This window comes from Pan paniscus, chromosome 4, assembly GCF_029289425.2.
Source record: "Pan paniscus chromosome 4, NHGRI_mPanPan1-v2.0_pri, whole genome shotgun sequence".
In the NCBI taxonomy this organism is placed as follows: domain Eukaryota; kingdom Metazoa; phylum Chordata; class Mammalia; order Primates; family Hominidae; genus Pan; species Pan paniscus.
In genome coordinates, this window is record NC_073253.2 from 71445601 (window position 1) to 71462920 (window position 17320).

A 17320-nucleotide genomic window follows, 5' to 3' on the forward strand; every position below is an offset into this window, starting at 1 on the left:
AAGAAAAGAACTAGATAAATGTTTATAAAAATTTAGGCTCTCAGATTAAACAAGTCAAAATCTTGAGTTCAGAGCAATAATATAAGTTATCTCTGCCTGGCATAAAAATTTTGCTTTGTCTGCCATGCATGATGACCTTGTTAAAATACAGACTCAGGTTCAGTATATTTGCCAGGTTCAGTAGGACTGAGGCGGGGCCTGCGATTCTGCACTTCTACAAAGCTCCTACGTGATACTGATGCTTCTGGTCCATAGACCACACTTTCAGCAAGGTACAAGCCCATAAAACAAACCTCAACAATTTCAATGAACACGTATCACATAGACACCTTCTACGACCACAGTGAATTTTGGTTAAAAATTAATAACAAAAAAATAAAATATCATTTTAGAAAATTTGAAACACAAATTAATTCATGGATTAGAAATGGTATCATATATAGTTTGTTATAACGAAAGCACTGCAATGTTAAGTTAAAACTTATTGGACTGTTGTGGATGCCATAAAACTGGCATTTCAATGGAAATGTGTAGCTTTAAATATTTTATTTGTGAACTAATATCCAACGTATGAAAGTAAAAGGAACAACAGAAAAAAATCCAAGAAAGTAGAATAAAACAGGTAATAAAAATTACAGTGGAAATTCAACAACAACAAAACACAATAAAAAGAATTAATTTTCAAAGCAAAATTGGTTTCTTTTCAAAAAGAAATCAAAGTAGTTAAACTTCTAGCAAGATTACCAAATAATAAGAGCAAAGGCACATATAGATAATATTGTGAATGGAAAAGAAGATACAACCACAGATACAGCAGAAATGAATATGATGATAAGAAATTACTTCAAAATAGACTAAAAGACATTGTAAAAGTGATAAAAGATATTAGAAAACAATATAAATCAGATTTAGCAAACATCATGGATGAGGTAACAGAATTCAGGAAAGAAATAGATATAAAACAAAAAATAAATTCAAAATTGAAGACGTTAAACTGGAAGCAGCTACCAGAGCAAAAAAACACAACAGATAATTTCTTAAGCAAATAGGAGGTAAAGGGAGAAAAAATTGTTTAAAATAAAATAAATGAAAGGATAAAAGTAATTCAAGAGAAACTGACAAATATTAAAGATCAGAAAAAAGATTCAATCTAGAGTTAGCAGGAATTCCTGAAAAAGAACACCAAGGGAAGGCGGCCAAACAAATACCAAAAACTATAATTCAAAAAACTTCCTGAATTAAAAAAATATTTGATGCTACATATTGAAAGAATGTACCATATTACTGAACACATCAACCTAGAATAGCCAACACCAAGACAAAGGTTTTAAAGAAAAAGAAAAAAATCCTCTGGGCATCTAGGCAAAAAAACCAAGTGACTTCTAATGGGGAAAAAAATAGATTACCATTACTACTAGGCTTTTCATCAGCCTTGCTGTATGTCAGAAAAAAAAAATGCAACAATAAAATTCACGATACTCAAGGAAGAAAATATAAGCTAAAAATTTTATATCTATTCAAACTGACCATTAAATACAACGACCAGAGTAAAAGTTTCACTGACATTCAAAAATTCAGGGGACTGTTGTTCCCATAAACACTTTCTGAAGAAGGTACTAGGGAATAAATTTCAGATAATCAAAATGACCAGAGAAATATTTGCATAAGCTCTAATGGTGAACATTAAACATATATACTTGTGGACTTACGAGATGCAGCAAGATTTAAAAGGGAGATGATGTAACAAGTAATATCTATGTGCTCTGACAATGATGATATAGTACAATTATTTTTAAATGAGAAAGGAGTTAAAATTTAAAAATTTCAAAATGGAGAAAGAAAAGAGGGAAGGATATATGCTAACAATGATTTTAACTGTTTTCAGGAAATTTTTAAGTGCCTATAGTGTTATAGGAGTTAAAAGGGGTCCTTGGGAAGTTTTTGTTTCTTTTAAAGCAGCTCCAGAAATGTTTCCTGTCTTGCAGAAAGGCCCTGGCTCTTAGAACCTCTCCCTCGACCCCACCCCCGCCACCCCACCCAAGCTTCAATGTGCAAATGCTGGCCATTAGAAACAAACTGGGTCCACCCAAACATGGCAATTCGGGCCGTCTTCTTCCTTGCCCCAACATGTGCCTAGCAACATGGCAGCCCCCACATATCCCCATGTGTGTAGAACATCAAGGTGCCCTGCATTTGCATATTAAAAGGCTAGGGCGGGAGGGCCAGTTTTTCCCTGGGCTATGTGAATGACATGCCTGGTCAAACCAATCCCCTCAGCCCTATGCAAATCAGAAACCAACTCCTCCAGCTTCCTCTTATAAGCTGCCACTATTCTGCTGCACATGGGGTTTTCTCTTTGTTCAAATCCCTCCTCCGTCTGTCTCTGCATGGAGGAGCTGTTTCCTTCCTCCTTCCTTCTTTCTTGCCTACTAAACTTTTCACTCCTTAAAATCACTCCACGTGTGTCTGTGTCGTTTTATCCAAACCGGCGCAAAACGAAGAACCCTGATGTTCCTCCAGTCATTGGAGCCGTATCAGTATCACAAAAAATATGCAAGAAGTATACAAGGGAAAAATTTAAAACTTTATGTAATGATTTTAACAGAGGCCTAAAGAAATATAAAAATATACTATGTCCACGCACAGGAAGATTTAGTAACATAAAGATTTTGATCTCTCCAAGTTGCATTTATAGATTAAGTGCAAATCCCGTGAAAAGCCCAGGAGGGGTTTTCATAGAATTTGGTAAATTAATTATCAGTTTTACATAAAAGAGTATGGCACCAAGAATAGTGAGGATATTTCTGAAAAAGAATAGGGTGAGAGACTTATCCTACCCGATGTCAAGACTCATCTGAAACTTTAAAAGTTAGTGTAATACTAGTGCAGGAATAAACAGACCAACCAGTGGAATTAAGAATCCAGAACTCTCTTACACTTTCATAATAGTGAAAGAGGTGGCATGTCAGATCATAGGGAGGGAAGAGTTATTTGATAAACAGATATGGAAAAATGGTTACCAAACAGAAAAATTCAGTGTCATAACCCTATCTCACTTAATATAAAAAAATCAATCCCAGATGGATTTGGAATTTGTCTTCTTAAAAACCCTTAAACTTCTTACTAAAAACTTATAGGTGACTGTCCTTCTGATCTTGGGGTAGGAAATGATATCTTTAAAATATTTTTATAAAATTATCTGCTTTAAAAATGATAAACTTTTGTTAATCAATAGACATGTAAAAGAAAGTGAGTTACAAATTGGGAGAAGATATTAGTAGTAAAGAAATGAACAACAAATCAGTATAAAGAATATATGAATATTCTTACCAACAAAAAATGTGCAAATTGCATAAGCTTTTCATAAAAGAGAAAACAGATGTGGCCAAAATACTCATGAGATTCAATCTCAAGACTATCATGAAATACCATTTTATAGCCATTTAATTGGCAATAATAAAAAAAAGTGCCAATACCAACTTGGTAAGAATATATGAATCTACAGGGTGGGAGTATAATTGGTATTACTCCTTTGAAAAACAACTTGACCTTATCCTATAAGTTGAACATATTCTTCATCTGATCCAACTCTTAAGTATATATGCAAGAAAAACAATTGTAGATGTGTATTGGACACATGTATAAAAATGTTCATATTAACATGTACCCAAGAGCAAAAACCTGGACACAACCTGCAAATCCATCAAAGGAGATGCATGAATAAAATATTTAATATTTACACAATGAAATACTACACAGCAGTAAAAGTGAATGGACTACAGCAACACTAAACAATATGGGCAAATATTAGCAATTTAATATTATATAAACATAATTACTGAATTATTACATACAGCTTGATGTCCTTTCTATGCATTAAAACCAAACAAAATAAAGGCATTTTTACCATCACATAAGAAATGAGAATACACACGCACACAATTTAAAGTGATAATTATCTTGGCGGAAGGAGCGAAGGTGGGGGCATTACAGGATGAGATATGACAGAAGTTATTGTTAGAGTCCTAGTTTTGAAGTTGGGTAGTAAGCTCATTGGTGCTCGTGACATTATTAAAAGAAACAAATAATAGGGGATGCGTGCATCCATGAGGAGAAACGTGGCATGAAAAATAGGTATAAATTCTAACTCTCACCTCCGCTGTGAATGAGGCAAAGATCTACAGCACATTTACTTGATCACACAGTCTGTGAAACAAAGACACGTTAGTGGCCACGGTGGGCTGTGACAACTCTAGTCTCACCTCGATGAGTCAGGTTAAAAAGGATATTGACACTTCTCTTCCTTAAGTAATTTTCAGCTGTGAGTGTGAAGTTATAGGTTTCTTGTGAGTCTTGAGTTATTTGCCAATTACACCAGTTTTTGTGTGTACAAAGTTTCTTTTCCCCAGAAAATCTTTAAAAACAAAACAAAATAACACAACCATTACGAGGTTTTTACTTTTGTCAAAGCAAATGTATCCCTTATCCCTCAGGGCATACTCAGTGACTGTCAAACTATGTTCCCCATAATGGCATTGATCCATCACCAACAAATACCAATAACGAAAATATTGTTTCTACAAATTTGACATACGTGCTGAAATGTCTTAACATGAATCACTGAATCCCCATGGGTGGCAAGAACATCCCTTAATTTACTTGGAATATTCCTAAAAAGTCAGAAATTGGGTAAACCCAGATTATCAGACAGGACTATTTTCACGTCAAGGTATACATTAACTGTCTTTCTTACCATGCTATGCTAAATGTTCCTTTTTTAAAAACCTCAGGTAGAAAGTATTAGACACTTGTCACCACTTAAAGGTTTCCTCTTGACCTTGGCAGGTGGTTCTGAAATATTTGTTCAAATTTCCTGCAACATCTAAGTGTAGATTTTTGCCATGTTGTCACAAGCACCTCAAACAAGGAAGAAGCTGTCAATAATGTAACCAGAGCCAACTTACGATTCAAATAAAGTGTAGCTTTGGGAAGGTTGTTTAGACCACCCCAAGGCAGTGTCCGTCCCAGGATCCCAAGTACAGTGCAAAGTCTTGAAGTCCTCGGTTTCACAAGAAAAGTCCTTGGGCTCCTCAAGTACTTCTGTCCATACAAAGGAAAACAGACCTAGTTAAATCTTTTTATTGGAAGATAAGCCAAATGGAAAGCTCTGTTTAGAGTCTGAAGCCACAGAGTTACTCTGAACAAGGAAGGGGTCACTGAGGTGGAAGGCTACCTATCAACAGCCTCCAAAAGTCACTTTTCAGGGGTCACCTCATCTTGGCCCCTTCTCCTTCCTGCCCTTGTGATTTTCTGAAATGTCATGGGCATGGATGGTCCATGTTATGCAAGTGGCTGATGCTATGTCCATTTGACAAGGGTTGTATCCCCAGTGCCTGCCAATGTTTCATTTCGGGTGCTGTGGCTCACAGAATGCTTCGGGGATGCAAGGAAATCAGTCAGATTTGTACACCTGCTAAATTCAACAGGCAGGAGCTGAGTGTTCAGGGAATGGCAAAGCACCTCCAAATCCCCAGAGTTACTGCTGCCCTTAGTGGTCATGCTAAGGGGACATAGATGAACCAGGCATCCAGGAGACTGGAGACTGACTTTGGCAAGGGAGGCAGGGAGGGAGATGTTCCCTACTGTGCAAGGGAAGGAGATGCTCAAAACAAAATACAGGAGGCCACTAGTTGTGCACACACAAATCTATATAAAAAAATGTTCCCACTCCACTAATGTATCCGATGGAACCAATTTACTGCACAGTTAAGAACAGTAATGGCCTCCATTTGCTGATCTCCTACTGCATGCAGCTATTACTGGGGCCAGGCACTACCCACATTCATTAATCCTCACAATCACCATCACTGTCCCCATTTTACAAAGGAGGAAACTGGCTCAGAGAGGCTAGGAAACTTGGTGAGATGACACACCCAGCCAGGGAAAGAAGATTCAAACCCAGGTCTCCTAGGCCACAATCCTGGCTGACTCCATGGTTGTCCAATCTGTAGCTCCTACCCTCCCTCCATGATCCCGAAGTAATTCCAGCATGGCTGGGCAAAAAAGGGTATTTTCCCAGAGGTCCAGCTCATGACCTGAACTGTGTCTTCTTTAATACTATTGATTTCTAGGAATACAACTCTCAGTAAGGACAAGAAAACAACAGGAAATCCTGGAAATATTACTAAAGGACATTGACTTCAGAGCCTCTCCTAGAAAACGTGGGAAACAAAAGAAAATCAAGATCATGGGTAGAAATGTTTATTTGTCTTCTAGTAAAGGAGATTTAATCTATTCCTCAGGAAATGAGAAGAAAGGGCCACAGAGAATTTGCACACTTACTTGAGACAAAAAGAACGATGCCTTTCATGCCTTCACTGACATTTCCTTGACTTGCCTCACAATAGATATTTGTCCCTTTATTCCTAATGAAAGGCACACTATTCAAGTTGAATGCAGTTACATGTGGATCAAGTTGTTCTCCATGAATCTGTTTCCCTTCCAAATAACAGGATACATTATTTTGAATGTTCCTAGAAACGTAACAAATGGTAACATTGGTGCCTTCTTCCACCAGCTTATCTTTAGGGAAAACGAACAATATATCCTGTCCAGTAGAATCTTGTACTGCAAGAAAAAAAAATAGCCAAGTTAGAATCGCACTCAAAATTCAAGCCTCTTAAAACAAGTTATCCATTTGCCTTCAGCAGATAACTTTAGCTTTTTCTACCTCCTGGAGAAAATAGCAACCTAAATTTCTCTGCCAAACCTCTACCCTCTGGTGCATGCAAGACAATCCTTTCCACCACTGCTCCTATTGTTACACTGATACCACTGCTGTTGCTCTTACTGCCACAGACAGCACATTACTATTACCACTCTGATAATTGCATGATTGCTATTGCTGGGTTATTGTAACTGCTTTCCATCAAGTCCCAGCCCTGCTGAAGGCCATGTTAAGTGTTTATGTGCATTATCTCATGTCGTTCTTAGTACCTTACAACAACAGGTCAGGTAAGACTTAGCCAAAGTTTGCTCAGTTAGAAAGTGGCAAAGCCACATTCAGACTGGCAAGGTCTATGCATCTCCAAAATCCCTCGTAATCTCTTCATTGTACTGGAGATCATATCTCTTCCTACCTTCTCAGAAATGCCAGTCCCTCAAGTGTGAGGGGTCTTTAAAACATTCATTTTAAAAAGTTTTTAAAAAATCCAACCTTCAAGCAATTCTCGTGCCTCAGCCTCCTGAGTAGCTGGGACTACAGGCATGTGCCACCACACCCAGCTGATTTTTTGTATTTTTAGTAGAGCTGGGGCTTCGCCATGTTGTGCAGGCTGGTCTCAAACTCCTGAGCTCAGGCAATCCGCCCACCTCAGCCTCCCAAAGTACTAGAATTACAGATGTGAGCCACCACACCCAACCTCTTACTATCTTTTTAATATCTTTTCTTTCCCTGTGTATGTGTCCTTCTTTCCATAGTAGGATGTAATGGTTAAGCACATGACCTCTGGAGCCAGACTGTCTGGGTTGGAGTTCCAGCTCCAGCACTTAGTGGCGTGGTGACCTTGCATGGCTTCTTTAACCTCTCAGTGCCTCAGTTTCCTTATCTGTGAAGCGAGGATAAGAAGTCCTTTTATAGGACTGACATGAGAACTAAATATGTATAGTACTTTAAAAAGTGACTAGGTCATAGATTTAATTCAATTATTATTATCTCATTAGTATTATTAGTTTAACGTGCGCAAAAGAAACTGACAAAACTCACTCTAAATTTTAATTACAACAAAATTAAATTATCAGTATTAAAGAATATTTAAAATATATTTATCCATAATCTCATTTTTCAAATAACACACCACTTTCATTTTTCCATATTCCACCCCCTTCCCCCCACCCCGCCGTCTAGATTCGGGGAAGCTACAATTTGAGTCCACCATCTGTTGTTTTTTTGGTGTGTGTGAGAGAGACAGAATCTTGCCCTGTGGCCCAGGCTGGAGTACAGTGGTGTAATCTAGGCTCACTGCAACCTCTGCCTCCTGGGTTCAAGCGATTCTCCTGCCTCAGCCTCCAGAATAGCTGGGACTACAGGTGCCCATCACCATGCCCAGCTAATTTTTATATTTTTAGTAGAGACAGGATTTCACCATGTTTCCCAGGCTGGTCTTGAACTCCTGACCTCAAGTGATCCACCCGCCTTGGCCTCCCAAAGTGCTGAGATTACAGGCGTGAGCCACCATGCCTGGCCCTGTTTCTGTAAATAAATTTCTATCAACAAAGCTGTCTCATTGGTTTACACACTATCTATGGCTGCTCTCACACTACAGTAGCAGAGTTGAATAGTCACAACAGCGACTGTATGCTCTGAAAAGCTTATACTATCTCTTATCTGGCCCTTCACAGAAAAATGTTCCCAACCTCTACTCTAGACCCATACACATTTTGTGTTGCTCAAATAAATACATATGTACAATTTATGTCTTGCTTTGTTCACTTAGCATTTATAATACACAAACTTTACACATTTTGAAAACAAATACAAAATTGCCTGAATCTGCACAACTATCTCAATGAGTAAGTTCAGGAGCAAGACTTCAGACTATATCTTCCAGTGCCAAGTTTCACACCTGTGTTTTTTAGTTCCCATAGGAGCCAAAGGAAAATAATGTCAGTGTCTACCCAGGGTTCCTCAAAGGAGATTTCCACTATTTGACTATTGCTCCTCATTAAAAAATATATTAACCCTTTTCACTCTTGTAACCACCTCACTTCTTACCACTGACTTCCTCCCAGGAACTCCAGTTGCTCCAGAAATTTGGCTCAGGGAACTTGGCATCATCCACCACACTCTTTATTCTTACAAAGTGTGTGGCACATTCCAAAGGGAGCTCGGATTCCCAGCTCCAATGCAGAACCTGGTTCCACTTCACAGTGGTGCTGTAATTCCCCTAAAAGCAAAGAGAAAACAATTGGAAACACATAGCCATCTTGTCCTATAAAAGAGCTTCACTTGACTTATCCCAAAGCACAAACCTAAGACCCCATTGCAGGTCCACGATATGTGCCAGTGAATTCCACTTCTGCTAGTCAATTCCCCATGTTCTGATGCCTCGCATGGGAGCCAGCTATGACCTCCTGCCTTTTGAAAACTCAGCTTCCAATCCCTATAGTCTTCCAATTCCAGGGGACTCATGTGGAATAAGCGGGAGAGAAAACAGAAGCTACTCAGGTCTTGGGGCAACAGATCAGAGACAGAAGGTGCTCACGGTGCCAGTCCCAGAGAATCTGCTAAGAAAGTTCTTGAAAAGTAGAGAATTAACACAGTCATCCTTTAAAAAAAAAACAAAACCGATTGTTTGTTTTTTAAAAATATTCATCTTTAGCAAGGTTTGGATTAGGATGGTCAAATCTCAGTCAAGAAAGCAGTCTTTCATGGCACACCAGAAGTTCCATTTTCTCTCAGAAGTTGACAGATGGCTCTCTGAGTCTCCCCTGGTTTTCTGTCTCTTGTCCTTTCAGATACGGTGGCCACATGGCCACACTCCATCTCTTGGGCTCCATCTGTCAGACTCTTAGGCCCTGAAGCTGTCAGTGACACAAAAATGTCTTACACTGTTTTCTAGGAAGCTTGTCTAAGTTGAGCTGTAATTTGGGCTTTTGACACAGCCTTTAGCCTTCATCTTTCTGAGATGCTGGCGTTTCCATTCTCTAATTCCACAGGCTTCAAAGGCCCCTTTACACCTTGCCCTGTCATGCAAGGCCTTCTATAATCTGGCTCCAACCCACCAGTCCCTTGCAGGAATCATCTCTCCAAACATAGCACCTCCCCCACACTTCTGGATATGCCTTATGCTTTCAGACCTGTCTTTGCTCAGGCAATGTCTTTGGTCTGGTGTCTCCCACTCCCTGCTGTATGGGGATCTGTCCTGTTCTTCAAGTCTAGGTTATGTCCCTTCTCCTTCATGAAGGCTTTCTTGCTCTTTCCTCTGCATTCCTGTTGTCTCCACCCCTTCTGAGGCCCTCCTATATACTGCGGCTAGCTGTTGGTATATCAGCTGTGACTCTAGCACGGTCCCGAGGGAGCAGGAACCACGTTTTCTTCTTCATGTCCCCCAAAGCTCCAGGCATGCTTTCTCCTCAGTGTGCCTCCTCCAAGGCTCCTGTTTCCTGCCCCACAGCTGCAAGGTGGAGACAACACACACATGACACTTACTGGGGGAACCTGAGTTCGAGTCTGCATCCACGTTTCTAAGGGCGAATAATAAGTCCTCAGTGAAGGGCATGGGACAAGTCACATGTCACACACTGCTTGGCATTAGCAACTCGGAGGCCTTCTACTATTTATGTCTGCCCCCTATTCAGGTCACAAACTTGAAACAGTGCCCCTGACAGAATTAAACCCAGCCCTGGGCTGAAAACATCCTGGTCCACCCAGGGGGCATTTAATTGTGGGCTTCCTTTCTTACTCTCTGCAGACTGTGTTTTTTTAAATGTTTATATTTTATTTCCATTTCTTGCATTACTTTACTCCTAGATCACAAAATATGTTCCTTAACAAGTTGTGAGGTCCTGATCCATGAAACCCTCACTATTTAACATGAGCAATGTCAAGTACATTTTGCTTCAATATTTTTAAAATTTAAGAGCAAATATCCCAGGACTTTGGGAGGCCAAGGCAGGCAGATCATGAGGTCAGGAGTTTGAGACCGGTCTGACCAACATGGTGAAACCCCATCTCTACTAAAAATACAAAAATTAGCCGGATGTGGTAGTGCGTGCCTGTAATCCCAGCAACTCAGGATGCTGAGGCAGAAGAATCGCTAGAACCCGGAAGACGGAGGTTGCAGTGAGCTGGGATTGCGCCGCTGCACTCCACCCTGGGCAACAGAGTGAGACTCCATCTCAAAAAAAAAAAAAAAAAAGCAAATATTTCCTCTCTTCCCCCAGACCCCTGCTAGAAGGAAGTACATCAATAATGGCAACTTCGCTCTAATGCCAACAAGTCACAGACTGAACTTTACCTCCCTTCTGTCCCTTAAACGCAGCCACTTCTCTTACCCGCATCTCCGCTTTGGCTGAACCCTACAGCTCGCTTCCTAGCGGCCACACATCCCTTGCCCCAGTTCCCCACCACACTCCGCTGTGCGGCTATTCAAATCAGAGCTTGCCACTTCCTTTGTTCTTATTGCCCTTGGGATAAAAAAAACAAAACCTGAGCATGCACTCCATGGTCCTGTGCATCTAGGCCTGTGCCCCTGTCCTCATGTGCTTGGGGATCCAGCACCACAGCGGGCTTTCAGGCCTGGAAATTCCCTTCTCTCAGCGCCTCTGCTCATGCCTGTTGGGTCTGCTCAGAGCACTCTTTTCTACTCTACTTGCTAAAGTAACTTCTATCCTCTTGGATATTTGGTCTCAAACAGCCCTTTGTCCAAATTGTGGGAGAAGGTGAGGCCTAACCCGAACCTCATAGCATCTCATCAGTGACCTGCACACACAGCCCGTGTGTAGAATACCCTATGCGTGTGTTCACCTCCTCATTCTTTCCAGCGTGCTCAGCGCTGACATTCCCACACTGCGCACAATGCCTGATCTGGGAGCAGAGGCTAAAACTCTGGACTGAATGATTTAATCATTTCATTAATATGCAATGAGTTGTATTTCCCCCAGACACTATTTATGTGTGGAAACTGTTTAACCTCAACTTCTGCTTTGTGGTCTTTACAGCCCTGTTAATGTAGGAGATAAAACTTTTCCTTAAGTACAGCAATTCAGTGATTTTTTTTCTTTAAATATGATGAATTGTCTTTGGGTCATTTCATTTATTGAAGCGGCAAGTTTAATTTGACCCTTGCAGACATCAGTAAGTCACAAGAAATTGGCACACACATTTACACAGAAGTCTAATAGAGGTCACTGATTTGTTACTGAGACATTTGACTCCCACACCTGGCCTCCTTCCAAGCTTGAGCTCTTACTCTATTTTGCCTTCCTATGCCATTGACAAAATAAAAAAGCAAAGGGAAGGGGAGGACCATGACCCAGGAGGGCAGGACCATGCAGTTCAGGGTTCCAAATGGCCAGTACCATCCAGGAGACAGGTCGGTGCCTCTGGTCCAGCTGCAAGTGCTCTTCCTTTGACCTGTTTGGGAACAGAGGTGTCCGAGACATTGAGTCCAGAAGCTTCCCCCCAGCCCCCAGCACGAATGAGAGTGCCCTGTCAGGCTTGCACTACAGGGAGCTTCCCTGTATAAGGGAGATTTTGGTCTAAACAGAAGCCGCATCCTCCTCCTTAACTGGAGGAGGATAGTTCTCGTCAACTTCAGGCATGAGTGATTCAGACAAGCATTTCTCAAGGCATCATCTATTCCATAGGACATGTGTCCACCGATGGCCTGGGGGCTGCATGTGACTGTCATCCCTTTCTGGGCACAGGAGTGAAGGATGATCCCACCCTGCCTCTGTCACCTGGAGCAACACAACAAACCTCTCTGTGCTGTGGTTTCTCCACTGTTGTAGTCAGGCTGGGTTGGGTGTTGTGAGGACAACACGATAGACAAGGCAAAACTCTACCCTGAAGGGTCTTGAGCCCTAGAAGATTACAGAAATAGTCCACACTAGCTGCTTTCCCTTGAAAAGAGGACTCTTATGGGAATCAAATATGAAAACAGATATGAACAACTGCTTTTTAGGAAAATAAATTTAAAAATCCACTTGGTGTATGGCTAATATTATTTTTTCTAACATAATAATAGATATGAGTTGTCTTTTGGAAAAATAAAGAATAGGATCCATGTAGTCTATGGTTAATGTTATTTTTGCTAATGGTGCTAAGTGCTAGTTTTCCACAATTCCTCCAGCACTTCCACCTCAATTTTTCTTTTTGTAGATAATCCTTAGTCTCAATATGACCTTTGCTTCAATGTTTTACCGGGCCCAAATTACCAACAAGTGTACCCATTAAAAATACAAAAATCAGACTTGCTAGTATAAGGTGAGATAGTGGAAAGATGTGTTGATAGCAGGGAGTAAACAGCTACACAGAAGTATTGCTGTTGTTGAAAATCATCATACTAAATAAGTCTCATTGTGGGAAACTGCCCTTTGAGAGGTAGAATTATAGACTAGGTATGAATCCTAAGTGGACAGAGTCAAAATTTTATTTAACTTGCGCAGATCTCAAATTTCAATAATGAATATGGAAAGTAACTGAAGATGTTAAAATTAGTGACTTGTATGCCTTACCAAAGGGACTAACCATGCTGTATGTGTGTACCCAAAGCCTCCACTACCTGGGTGAAGACGGGAGCCTGGTTGAGCTGACAGAGGGCCCAAGCACAGTCCTAGGCTTCTCTTACCTGTAGGAAAATTTTCAGTTCCTTTAATGAGAAAACATTCCACTGTCCTTAAATATCCCGTGAAAATGACTGAACATTATGTGCATATAGATTACTAGAGTTCCCAGATGAGAAATGGAAATCATAAACCACTCATGTGTCCTAGTGCACTAGATGGGGACACCTCAGGCAAAACTGACCCAATAATCATTTGAACTAAGTGAAAAATCCACCCCAAAAAATTCAAAGACAAAAAGAGTGTGAAAGTCAGTATTTTCTTAATTTAATTTGTTGTGGAAAAAGCCACATGTAAGGCAACAAAGGACACAGGAAGTTACTCTCCAACATGGCTCCTTGTTGGATGGAACATTAAGTGCTAGCACTTACTCTTCCCTGCATTTCAGCTGGGTATAGGCCAAGAAACTCTCAGGAAGCTACATTGGAAAGAAAAATGTTGCCAAATTATTACATCTTATTTAGGAAAATCTCTGGAGGACGGAGAAGAAAGAGGTAGGAGGAATGAAATGGTTAATCTTCGTGGCTCTCTGGAATTCAGTATTCACGAGGACAGACTCAACAGTCTTCTTAGAAGACAGAGCAAAACTGAGAAAATCTATTTTCTTAGTGCATCCCATCCTACCTACCAAACCAAAGTTGTCATGTTACTTTGTCCTGGATCATTAACAGAAAATGCAGAAATGTAATTGTTTAGACAAACTGTTTTGAGCTGCTAATATGTTTCCAAAACGAGAATTTTTCAGATGTTATAAAAGAAAACCAAGGTGTCTTTTTTTAAAGATGATTTTTTAAATATTGAGCCAAAAAAATTACTTACCACCCAGATGACATTGGATGTTTCAATCCTACTGATCTGGATCTGAAATACCATTTTCAATTCCTGATGATAAGGAAGGTTGTGGACAGTCCATTGTAAGTGCAAACTCTGACGCGTAGAATTGGTGGAAACTTTAAGTGATACAGGAGTCAATGGTAAACGTTCAGCCAAGACTGAAAAGATCAAAATGAAGTATGAAATAATATTTAATAGGAGCATGATTGAAGAGTCAGAAATAATTAAACTTGAATATCATCATTATTTAGCTCTGGAAAATATTGCTCATATGTGCATCCTAGAATCAGACACCTTGGAAATCTGGAAGAGAATTTAGAAATCACTTAGCAGACACAGAAATTAAGATCTAGATGAATGAAATGACTTGCTCAATAATACACAGCAAGCTCATACATTGATAAACAGGTAAACAAAACAGAAGGATCCTTTATTGGACAATCTAACCGGTTGGGAAATTTATAACAAGGCTGAAAAAAAGAAAGAAGACTTTTTGATGGAAATGTTATATTTCTGAAAATCAGAAATGAAAGTTTCCTTTTTGAAAGTCAATATTTTATAGTTTGGTAAAAGACTACAATGTGGGAGCATGTCTTATCTGTAGACATGGTCATTTGTGTCTCAATGTATTTAACTTAAAAGATAAAGACTAGCAAGAATTAACTGAACTCTTTCGATGAGACCAGCAACATACCAGGTATTTGATGTGAAATAAAATAATTGTGACAAGGTTCCTAGCTCAAAGAAGGAAGCTAGTTGGAGAGACATGATGAACTCATATGAAATAATCAAGAGAGTGGAATTTTAGACTAGTTAGTGGTATGACACAGTCTGTAAAAGAACAGGAATTCAAACATGAAACAGATTTGCTGAAGTTGGTGGCCTTGGGAAGCAGCAGCCTATCTCTTAGGCTGACTGCATAAACCACCAATGGCGCCACTGCAAATGGCTTGCACACAGAGGTTTAAGCAGATATATCTGCCACTAGAGAGAGAATGTGTCCTGACTAAGTGAGTTAAGTCACTGCTGATTCTTAAAGAAGAACAAATCATGACTTTCCACTTAAGAGGAGAAAAACACCATATAGATTGTAAAATAATTGTGTATTGCTGATTCAACTATTTCAACTGTGAGGGTATCAGAAGTAAACTGGGAGTGGTACAAAGGTATTGAAAAGATAAAGCCTGCATCGATAAAATCAGCTGCTATCTGATGACTCATGGCGTAAGAGATATCATCTTTTAAGCATTCAGTTTTCTAGTTTCAGGGGGATTTCCCCTTGTCATTTGAACCCCTCAAACGTTACGTTTAAATGGTAAGAGATTATCTCATTTTGATAATAAACAATGGAAACAGTCTCCAATACTGAAAAAATGTCCCCAAATTGCCATTCTGCACATGCTATTTTTCTCTTAGGGAAGTAAAAATAACAACAATGAAATTGAGCACATGTTATTTACCATGCACAGTGCTAGGGTCTTTACTTATGTTGTCTCATGCAATGCCTACTATAAAACTGTTAGACAGCAATTTTTTAGATAAGGAAACTCAAGCTCAATCAGGGTAAATAACATATACAAAGCAATGTGAAATTAAATAGGAATCTCTCTAATACCAACACCTGTGTCCCCCTGTACTGTCCTCCAACTGTTAAGACAGGAGCATTGGCCCAGTCGAAGTTTGCACGGAATGGAATGTCTGAGAAGTATTTTGCATGGCACCAACAACAAAGTCCTACACAGGTGACAGGATGGGGCTCTGCATGGAGCCAGATAAACTGAGGAGCATTCCTGGTGGATACAAGACAAACATGATGTTTTTCTTGTGATTGGTCCACATAGTAGACAGCTTCAGATTCAAATGAGGCATAACCTCAGAATTTGGAGGAACACCTCAGAAAACTCATTCTATGAAAGCGAGATGAACAAGAATGCCCATAAAAGGAAAGGGAGCCACAATGGCTACCTTCCCTGAAAGTTACCTTGTGATATTTTGTAAATGTGATGCTGGGAAGGGCTAGGATGATAACTATAATCTCAGCGTGAATTCCATGACCCTGAGTTTGGCAGTGGGTCCTTAGATCTGAATCCAGAGTATGAGCAACAACAACAACAACAACAAATAGACAATAAAATAAACAAGTTTGTGCATCAAATAACAATCACAAAAAAGTGAAAAGACAACATAAACAAGTTTGTGCATCAAATAACAATCACAAAAAAGTGAAAAGACAACATATAGAATGTGAGAAAATATTTGCAAATCATATATCTGATAAGGTTCCAGTATCCATACTACATAAAGAACTCTTACAAACCAGCAACAAAAAGACAAAGAACTCAATTTAAAAATGGGCAAAAGAGTCGGCAACATGGAAAAACCCTGTCTCTACCAAAAAAAATACAACAAGTAGCTGGGTGTCATGGAACGTGTAGTCTCAGCTACTCAAGAGGCTGACATAGGAGGATGGTTTGAGCCCGGGAGACAGAGGCTGCAGTGAACCGTGATCACACCACTGCACTCCACCTGGGCAACAGAGTGAGACCCTGTCACAATAAAATAAAATAAAATAAAATAAAATAAAATAAAATAAGTCAAAAGACTTGAATGAACATTTCTCCAAGGAAGATATATAAATGGCTAACAAGCACATGAAAAGATGTTCAATATCATTAGTCACTAAGGAAATTCAAGTCAAAATCACAAAGAGGTACCATTTCACACCCATGAAGATGGCTATAATAATTTTTAAAATGGAAATAACAAGTGTTGGCGAGGATGTGGAGAAATTACAGCCCCTGTACACTGCCGGTAGTAATGTAAAATGGCTCCACCTTGTTGAAAACATTTTGACAGTTCTTCAAAAAGTTAACTCCAGCCTGAGTGACAGAGTGAGACCCTGTCTTCAATACAAAAAAGTTAAAATAGAATCACCATATAACCCAGCAATTCCATTTGTAAGTAGATATCCCAAAAATTGAAAGCAGGAATTGAAACAAATAATTGCCCCCAAATTTGTAGCAGCGTTATTCACAATAGCCAAGAGGTGGAAACAACTGAAACTTTCATCAGTGGATGACCAGATGAACAAACTGTGGTATACACACACGAAGGACTGTTACTCAGCCATAAGAAACTG

General features: G+C 39.7%; 1 protein-coding gene across 2 annotated transcripts in view; it reads right to left on the reverse strand.

Moving 5' to 3' along the window:
* OSMR (oncostatin M receptor) overlaps positions 1-17320 on the reverse strand; it is an 89309-nt gene that overhangs the window by 45226 nt on the left and 26763 nt on the right. For both annotated transcript variants that reach the window (XM_034960149.3, XM_024928756.4), the window contains exons 3-7: positions 14167-14339; positions 8774-8945; positions 6343-6627; positions 4965-5100; positions 4263-4414 (exon numbers count right to left, since the gene is read on the reverse strand). In XM_034960149.3, coding sequence (XP_034816040.1) covers positions 4263-4414; positions 4965-5100; positions 6343-6627; positions 8774-8945; positions 14167-14339 — 918 coding nt within the window. The remainder of the gene's footprint in view (positions 1-4262; positions 4415-4964; positions 5101-6342; positions 6628-8773; positions 8946-14166; positions 14340-17320) is intronic.